At 39.5% G+C, this 9,930-nt stretch overlaps 1 protein-coding gene across 2 annotated transcripts; it reads right to left on the reverse strand.

Annotated features, from left to right (window-relative positions):
- Nucleotides 1–114: 114 nt before the first annotated feature.
- On the reverse strand, nucleotides 115–7,729 carry nop14 (NOP14 nucleolar protein homolog (yeast)). 2 transcript variants are annotated; one of them, XM_029515913.1, is made up of 19 exons: nucleotides 7,564–7,729; nucleotides 6,830–7,012; nucleotides 6,332–6,466; nucleotides 5,959–6,100; nucleotides 5,496–5,647; nucleotides 5,127–5,264; nucleotides 4,898–5,020; nucleotides 4,651–4,782; nucleotides 4,206–4,557; nucleotides 3,938–4,068; nucleotides 3,755–3,840; nucleotides 3,516–3,651; nucleotides 3,324–3,425; nucleotides 2,828–2,981; nucleotides 2,562–2,721; nucleotides 1,113–1,260; nucleotides 911–1,029; nucleotides 632–787; nucleotides 446–542 (listed from the first exon to the last, which is right to left on the reverse strand). In XM_029515913.1, exons 2-19 carry the CDS (start codon nucleotides 7,010–7,012, stop codon nucleotides 446–448), a joined length of 2,646 nt encoding a protein of 881 aa, XP_029371773.1. In that variant the 5' UTR covers nucleotides 7,564–7,729. The 2 variants fall into 2 exon arrangements, with proteins under 2 accessions (XP_029371772.1, XP_029371773.1); XM_029515912.1 differs by lacking the exon at nucleotides 7,564–7,729 and having other exon boundaries at nucleotides 115–542.
- Between the last annotated feature and the right edge of the window lie 2,201 nt (nucleotides 7,730–9,930).

Here is a 9,930-nt window from a genome sequence, read left to right on the forward strand (position 1 = left end):
TCATTTCTAAAATCGTCCAGAATAAGAGGAGCTAAAGATTTTTTTCTTTGGCTGTAATTTTTTAAATCTCTATAAAGCATATTGACTGAACATAAGACAACATTAAAGATAAAGGTCTTTATTTTTCCTGTTTTTTAAGCCCGGTTTAACGACGGATCCTGGTAGGAAAAAGGGAATAGAAAGCACATACTCACTGCTTTCTTGACTGACACATCCAAAAACAGTATCCACAGTCACGTCAAACGCCCACATCACAATATCTGACAAATTGGTGTGTAATCCTGACAGCTACTTCTCAAACAGTATAAAATGTGTGACAACAAGTTAAATTTGTCTTCATGATATGTATATATATTAAAAAAACATCCCAGTTCCTCTAATTTCAACCTTCATCAGGCTGCAGTCCATTTAAGAAGGAACAGATAATGGAGACAAATTCTGCACCTCACTTCCTCTTCTTTCTCTTTAAGGCCTTCCACTCTCCCTCCTGAGTGGCTAAGCTGCCAAAAAGCTCCTTGACCTTCCTCTTTCTCTCTGCGTCTCTGCAAAACACAATGAGGAAAAGGTTAGAGGCTTTTACCAACAACAATCTCACTTCACTTTCACATGACAGTTTTCATTTTTTCCACACCTGTTCATGACTTCATTGAGTTTCTCTCGGGCCAAGAAGCGCGAGTCCTTCCTGATCTCCCTCAGAGCACCCTTGAACTCCTTCTTGTATTTGTGTTTCAGTCGTTCCTGCTCTCTCTCCTCTCTGTTGCTGCCGCGCTTCTTTCCATAGTCCAACCTAATACATTTCAAAGATTTTTAAGACGCTTGCACTATCGGTAAACATTTCACATTTCAAACAGAAAACATTTGACTTTAGCGGTGAAAAACAGTCTTTTCATTAAATTTGCTAACTACATACACTTCAACAATCTTGGGTGTGAGCAGCTTCAGAGGAATAGGCTTCTTCTTTTCAAAAACCAGCCGACTGTGAGTCACAGTGGCAACACCGATGGCCTCCAGGATCTCTCCATGAAGTTCCTGCAACAAAGAAAAACAAATAGTACAAACAGCAAATATCATACAGGGAGAGACAGACTTTATCAACCTCACATGACACCAACCTGCAGAGGCTCTGGTAATGATTGAGCTGAAAGATGTTTGGAAAGCAGTGTTCTGATAGGCTGAAAGATGTGCTGAAAGGATATGAGGTCTTTGTAGAGCAGGCAGCATCGCTTCACCAAGTCAAGGCAGGTAAACAAGCACATCAACCTGTGAAACATGTCCCACAAATGGAGTGCATCAAGTGCAGGCTTCAAACATATTGATTTGTTTTGTCATAAAATGTTGGAAATCATAGTCAGAGGATCAAAATTATACTTGATGACATTACATCCCAACAACAAGAAGATAAGCGTCCCCTGATATCCTGCTGCTCGCTGTTACTGCATCAGTTAATTTTTTTATGTTCAAACACATGAAATCATCTTTACACATTTAGACACACTTTTGCTTTAAGTGCACACTCACTCTGCCCCCTCCCTGAGGCATGTTGTAGCTCCCTGGCAGTAATTACACATCTACTACACTCTTCACACACTGTCAGTGTGTGTTCGTGCATCACTGTACTGCCTGAAGGAACACAGAAATTAGAATATAGCGAGGCATCTGTGCGAGGGACAGGAAACTCAATGGTCATGTAGCAGAGACCAGACTGAGTCAGGCTATGGATATTTAAGGTATTAGAGGGCTTTAGCGCATCATTATAGTTAAATCATTATGACTAATTATGAATTTTTGTAATGGATATAACCTTATTTTTGTGACTCATTTTATTTACAACTGTAGCACAATTACAAATTAAATGTGTGACATGAAATGTTGTTTCAAACATAAGCACTCTTGAGTCCACGTTAGTTTTCAGGTATTAATTTTAGTCAAGTACAAGTAGAGATGTAATTTTTACAAAGTGTGCACAAGCATCGTCCGCTGAAGCCTGTTTGCAAGCTTTGCTATGTGCCCACACACCAGCTGCTGCGTGAAACCACAGTGGCAATGGTACAGAATCACACATGTAGATCGATCAGCTCTGAACCATAGTCTCTCTACAGGTAAACAGGATGGTTATAGGGGAGATCTTTACTCCGTGTATGTTTTCATGCTTCAATATTGTCTTTACAGAGAAACAAACAAGCTTGTCTTTCATCACTTCCGCTAATTTATCAATATTTTGCTTCTTGCAATTTCACCTTATTCTATTCTGAACAACGAGAAGCTGTGAGCTCCCTCCCCGTCTTCCTACTGTGTTTTTAATTGTCTGCAGGCAAGTGTTTACTCCCGTTGTCATGTGATATTGTTACATAGGTGCATTCTTCTGCTGTTTCTGAATGCCAAAATTCTAGAGGTCACAAGTATGTATGTAAACAAGATTTTTGCAATCATTTTGGAGCAAAAACTTCTTTAAATAAACTTAGCAGACATCACTGCACTGAGATAACAAGATCAATTTATAGTTTAGGGGTGACACCTGATTATTTCCCTCTATGTATATACCCACATACCCACACTACTACCTGTGTTGGTCTCTGTCCATCTCATTTTTGTGTACCAGGTTTTGGGTAGCAGACAGTGGAAGCTCTTTCTTGCTCCAGTTCTTGCAGGAGTCAGAGTCTGACACCACAAGCAGATCAGTGTTCTTCCCTGATGGCCTGAAAGGTGGCACCACGGTGTAGCCTGGAACACAATGTCCAAGTCCAGCAGATCAGTTTCACCTTACGAACTCTGAAACAAAACTGGTAGTTTTGTGCAATTGTGCTGTGACATGTGAATGTGTTGCTACCTAGAGAGGTCTTGTCCTTCACGGCCAGATGTAACGTTCCGGTCAGGAAGTTGATGAGCTCAGGGAGGAAGCGTTTTGAAAACGAGACATACTCCAAGGCCAGACAGCACAGCACTAAACCTGAAGTTACATCCTGTAGCGATCTCACTGGACACTGATGAACAAATCATAGCCAAAAAGATTTACCATTATCTTCACACTGCTTTTGTAAACAGAAAATAATGATATTGAGTATATGAGTACTAGTATTGAGTACTTAAATGTCTGAAGGTTATATTAAGAAGCACAAAAGGAATAATGACGAATGCAATTTGTGTGTAAATTTTAAATATTGAAAAAAGTGACATTTAAAAAAGGCCAATAATGAAGCAATACAGACACACACACACACACACACACACAAAGAAAGAGGGGGGATGCTAGAACATCCAAACAAAACAAAAAACAGCTTTGACAACAGACACAATGTACAGTATGTACAGTAAATAGGATGTACCTTGGTAAGACCCTGGCTCATATAAAGCAGTGCTGGAGTTGTAACTGGGTGTCTGAAATCTGAGGTAGGAAACAGCAGGGCTGTCACCTTCAGGTAGATGAGCTTCAAACACACAAAAAGTATTAAAAGGGATTAGTGTGTGAATATGTGTATTATTACAACTTTTTTCTATTCACAGCGAATAATCCATACCATGTCCAAAGTTGGGAAAGCAGCACGTCCTTTGACCTCAAGCACCTCCTCCATGCTGTGACCAGCATCTCCGAGGATGGTCTGCATCGCCTTACAGGCTGCTTCAGGGAACATCTGACAGAGCGCATACAACTCTCTAGAGATAAATTAAGACAACATCAATGAGAACTGAAGCAACACCTGGCTTCAGTTACTAAATATCTATATTTTTACACATGAAAGAAACTTTGCAAACTCACGGTATGAGTTTATCTATGGTGATGAGTTCAGGGGGAGTTCTGTTTGCCAGCTCTCCAATGTACTCCAACAGAAAGCCAAAGAGTTTCTGTAACAAACAGATGAAATTCTAAGGTCACACCACTGAAACTGATTTGAAAACTGCCACACCTCTTCATTAAAATAAACCCTTTCCCTCATTGTACCTGCAGTTTGAGCTTATTGCCAACAGCCAAACTAGGGTGATTGCACTTCTGAGTTCTTGCCACGATGAGTCGCTGATTGTCAGGGTTGTGGCCACAGAGCAAAGCTTTCAGGTCGCTGTAGGTCTCTGGAGCTGGAAAAACACAGGAAATAGTAGATTATAATGATGTGTAGGGAGGCTGATGTGGATTTAAAAAAATAATAAATAAATAAATAAACCTCAGCTTCATTCAAGATAAAAAAAACTTAAACTGGATTTACTGGATTTACCAGTAAATGTGTATGGGAGCTCTGCTTTCGCTGCCTCCTGCTGAGCCTTCACCTCCTCTTTGCTCAGACTCTTCTTTGATTTTACACTTGTGTCTTCATTCTCCTGTTTGCTTTCCCCATCCTCGCTTTCCTGCTCAGATTCCAGGTCAGAGTGGCCATCTTCTTCCTCTTCGTCCTCTTCCTCTCCTTCTTCTTCTTCTTCATCCTCTTCCTGCCCGCCCTCTCCCTCCACTTCATCCTCTTCTTCTCCATCATCTTCATCTTGCTCCTCTGCTTCTGATTCATCATCCTCACCACTCTCCTCCTCTTCATCTACATCTTCAGACTCCTCCTCAATGTTCCATTTTCCATCCTTGACATAAAAGATAAATGAATTACATTTTTTCTGCATGGAAGGAAAATATCTCAAATATTGAGTAAAAATGCACACTATGTTGTCTCATACCTGATATGACAGTGTCTTCTTGTCTTCTTTATCCAAGATGAAGCCATCATTGAGGTCATCAGCAGAGATGTGGATCTGACTCTGTGCATTGTCCCCAACTTCATCTCCCATCATCCTCCTCAGTCGGTCAGCCTGGACAGAGTACAGAGCAAAAGAAATGAATGATGACACACAGCATTAAAACATAGTGAAATTTTATTTTTATGGCAGAAATATTTTCAGGGGTAAACTTCCATTGCGAACATACCTCGAGCTTCTGCAGCTTCTCCCTCTCTTCCTTGGCGAGCTCCTCCAGGGTTTTCATCCTCTCTGAGGGCTGAGCCTTCATCTCAAAACCGAGCTCTCTGACCATGATGTCGTACTCATCCAGCTGGATCCCCAGAGAGAGAGAGAGAAAGCAAAATAAGAACAAATAAATACCAAGCTCTCGGATCGATAAAAAGAAACATTCAGCTGGTGGACTAGTTTATCTCTACCTTGGGCTTCTCCTCCTGTTTGTCTGAATGTTCAACTTTTGGGCTCTTTTTCACCATGAGTGCTTGGATGCCCTTCCACTCCTGATCCAGCTTCTCAGTCAGCTCCTGCGCCTCTTCTCTCTGCACCTGCCGTTCCCGCTAATGAAGAACCCAGGTATTAATCATCTGGACCATGACAAACTCCCACCACCATAAGTATTATCCAGGAAACAGTCATCAGGCTTAGTGATTAAAATGAGATTTCAGCAAGATGAATAGTTCAGTTTACTTACTAACACATACCAACTAATTACCCTCAATGAAAAGGTCAATGTGAACTTAAGCCAGAAGATAAAAAGTCTCCTTTGTGAGGGAGCATTGCCAGCTCACCTTCTCCTGCTTGGACTTCTGGATGAGCTCTTCAATGAGTTCCTGTCTGGATTTGGCCCTCTGGTTTCCATCCTCCTCCTGCCGCTCCCCTGATGTTTTCTTTCTGAGGAGCCCCCCCCCTCCGCCTCCGAAGTGGGATGCAGTCAGCTCAGCTAAGTGACAACGACAAAGTTTTTCAAATTTTTTATGCAGCTCCGGCCTCAACAATATGACTTAGCAAATACAGCTCTAGACTGGGATTCATAAAAAACAGAAAGCCTTCATTCTCATGAAACTGTGTTTTAATTATACAAACTATTATATATTCATAAATTCCATTTCTGTTTTCCCTTTGGCCTGGAATTACTTCAGTACAAAGTCATCAGTATAAAAAAAAAGAACAAGCATTACACAAACATTTTGATTTAACTTTCATTTACTTAATGAAAAGTCAATTTGGCATTCAGGCTTGAATAATACGCACCTGACAAAAGTCCTTTCTCATCTGATTCATCATCGCTATTTACTATGTCATTGAATTTCTCAATTTCAGCCAGTGACTGGCCATAATGTGTCAGCTCTTCCTCCTCGTTCAGATTGTACACATCCTTCTTATCATGGGCCCGCTGAAATAAATGCAAAGTTAGTACAGGCCCAGGATTAAATCGGAGACGTTAGTCACGCAGCAAGGCACACAACTTTATGTCTTTTTTACCAGTAGCTGTTGTCTTAGCCATGAAGAAGAGGTGCACAAAATCTTTGCATAGTCTTAGTCGTTTCTGCGTTTGCTTTGAATTCACTTTGGAGCCGTAGCCTTCTGAAATTGTACAAAGTGAACATGTCAAAATATCACTGACCTGTCTCTCCATTGCAAACCTCTTCAGAATTTTGTCTTCTGGTGCCATCTTGGTGTCATACTCTCCAAATCGTCTGTCAATGAATTTATTGGCCTTGTTCTTGTGTTTGTATTCCTTCAGAAGGGTCTCTTTTCTCTACAGATAAAAAAAAAAAGAACCACCATGCCTGTTATTCCTATTCAAACAATCATACTCTCACACAGAGATATAACATACTGTAAACACGAACAAAATTTCACTGTCAAATATTCACGTCTTTTAAATGATCTTATAAATTAACATGAAGTTGTTAATATGCATATAAAGTTAAATTAAAACGAGGGGGTAAATTCAGATACTTCTGGAAGTTTTAAGGGACTAACCCTCACCCTTGAAATACACATTGTATGTATTTCTGCATGTAACATCTGAGTAAAAGCAGCTATCTGAAATGTGAAGTGTTCTGTTGTGAGCGAATGGCTGTGTTGTGAAGCTGCAAAGTAATCTTTTTTCTTTTACCTTATTATCAGCTTTGGATCGAGACACACCAGGCAGGCCAACATCATGCTTGGATTTTCTCCCCAGGATATCAAATTTCTTCCTGTTAATTTTCACCTCGAAGGGATTGTTCTTGATCTCCGTGGAGGTCTTGGTCTTGCGAACCTTATCGGCAAGACTCCTCTTCTTTGGTGCCTTCCCCATCTGTGGTACAGAAGAAGACTAATGAGATCACAACACTGATCAGAAATTACTGTATTATCATGCAATTCACAATGACAATTTATTACAATCACTTTCTCTAATTAACAGGCTATAATTATACATTACTATGAGTGTGTACCCATCACATACTATAGTGTAGTTATGGCTCCATCAACAGTATGCACTCAATTTGTTTTACTGAGTTTGCTTTTCTAATACTTTCTAAATAATAATAGAATTTTACTTTTTAATGTTGGCTTTATCTGCTCTTTTGTTTTTTGTGAGTTATTGACGTCTGAGTGGCTGAAAAGAATCAGATCACGTGTTTTTAATAGAGCTGCTGAATCAGGTTAAATAACAAATAGCATCCCTCCTAGCTAACATTAGCTGAGGTAGCTTTTTATCGGTCACCACAGATGTCTGGGTCTGCTGTCGGCTCAAAGACAAAAGTATGAACTTTAAAAACAAAATGTATTCATTAATCCTGAAGAGCTGATTTGAGGTTTTCATCCTTAATTGTGAAGAGACATTTTCTAAACACAGTATCAAACCTCTGCTGTTCGCCTTTCAGTCGAGTTCAGGAGCGCTCTTATTAAATCCGGGCGGCAGTAAACATAAAGTACCGAAGTTCTGCCAGCGATGAATTTAACAAATAATGCTTGGATCTTTTTCTATCCACGTTGTTTTCACCGAGTTTCCATTTCCAGCGTGCACACACTGAGGTCAAAGTTCAAATCAGACGAGAAGAAAGCAGCTACTTCCGGTGAGATCATCCCTACAGCGCCCCCTGTCGCTTTTCCTCCGTCTACTTCTGTGTTTGCAGGATTTTACAGCACCTTTCTTCAAACATGTCACATTGCTGCCACCTAAAGTTTAATCCTCCCTCAGTATTCAACTATTTTGCTCTGGAGGCCATATTTCCTTGAGCTATTCCTAAACACTTGTGTTTTTGTTGCTCTGTAAGATACAAAAAATTATCTGAATTAACAATGTTTTGTATTCTCATAGCAAACCTCAACCCTGCTTTGAACAAACTGCCATTAAAGACTGATTACGCAGGGATGGAAATGAAAAATAAATGATGTGCTAACAGGGCTTTTTGTGTTTATTGCTTTTGCAGTAAAAACTGAAACATATCAGATTGAATTTAAAAACACACTTATTACAACTGACTTGTTAAAGGATCTTTTTCATCATAAACACATGCACATTTAACATAACTGATTGTAGGGTCCAAATCGCTTGTACACACAATGTTGTTCAGAAGCTGTTCAAACATTCTATTGGGGTTAAATTTCTGCAAAATTAAGAAAATGTTTTTGGAGCATTTCAGAAGGGTTGTGTGTGTAAGAATATCTGGATTTACTGGGAGCAGGCTCCATCTTTGTTGCAGTGTGCCCAAGTGGGACATCAAGCTGGTCAAAGTTTGAAAAAGAGCTCTACCAAAAAAAAGCAGAGGTGAAAGCCACTGTTGTGGTTTACTATATTTAATGTGGCAAAATATAATTTCATGGGCTTCTTTTCCTCTGGGTTTGAAATTTATTTATTTCTTTTTTTTGTAATCCAACAATTGCTCTTTGTGCTGGTTGGGCCTTATTTGGCCCACGGGGCATCAATGTGAAGTAACTTGTGGCTCGCAAAGCTTTCCCTGCAGCTTCTCCAACACTGAATACATATTTATACAACCATACAGCTCCAAAAATAATACAATCACACAGTACTGGTTTTCAAGGTAGTGTTTTTTTTTTTTTTAATTCATGGTTGTAAAATAGGCAGAACCATGAGAAAAGAGAGGTGGAAGTATTAAGTCTGTCAATGGTATAATGAGACATTTAAAATAGAAGTAGCTCAGACAAATAACAAATCAATGTTGCAGTGGGATAAAAAAAAAAAAAAAAAGATATAAATGTACGTTAGGTTGAAATAAAATGTGCGAATACACGGACCTTAGTATTATCATTAACACACTAAAGCTAAAATAAAAGAAATAAAATAAAGTGGGTAGTTACAGCCATTTAAAGGACACACTTTAAGCTTTACACATGCAGTCCTTCAAGACTTAGACATTCTTTTCTTATATGTAGCTCTGTAGGTAAATCACCTGCAGTAGACAAAGCCTAAGGTTTTTAAGCATTTCAGATTAGGTGAAGCTTCCTGTCAGTGTTTCCTTTTGGTCCAACGCTTGTTAGACAGACGATGATGAACTGAAACAGGATGAGTAAACACAAATTAGGAAGCAATACGTGAAGATGGCCTTGGTATTAATGCCCTGCAACCTGAAGCACAGCTCTGTAATGAATACAAATCAATAACATAACAAAAATGTAATTGCTTCTTCAGTGTGTATTGTGTTTTTTCTGAAACTGAAGAACCCTAGGCGTTTGCTCAGAGAAAATCCAGGCTGAAGGTTGTGTAATATGAGTGATCGTGCAGCTTTGCAGCAGGTATATTATCGTTTACATGTTCCATGACGACTGTATCTAGTTCTATGACAGACCGTAACTACCTACAAGCAACATGTGGTGCGAGTTCCCATAAGTGGTTTATAAGAGTGGAGTTTCACAGTGCTCTCTCACAACAAGTCATCATGGCTCAATCTTCTTTGTGAGAAAAAGCAGAACAGTTAAAAAACACACAAAAAAAAAACTAAACAAAAGAATTGATAATATGTAATCTCACACAAGCCATAGCATAGCATGTCCTTCTGTCCATCTTTCACAGCTACAGAGCACGATCAAAGGGCAAATGCAAAATAAAGCCAAGAACAAATAATCCCAATAAATGAATGCTGACATTTTGTTTGTTTGTTTACACATTCCTTCATATTGACTACTTGCAGCCAGTAGCAAAGACATTATCAACCCCTGGGATTGATCAGCAAGCACAAGCCTAGCTTCCACTTTCAGGGATGACTCACC

The sequence above is a fragment of the Echeneis naucrates genome, chromosome 12 (assembly GCF_900963305.1).
Source record: "Echeneis naucrates chromosome 12, fEcheNa1.1, whole genome shotgun sequence".
Taxonomy (NCBI): domain Eukaryota; kingdom Metazoa; phylum Chordata; class Actinopteri; order Carangiformes; family Echeneidae; genus Echeneis; species Echeneis naucrates.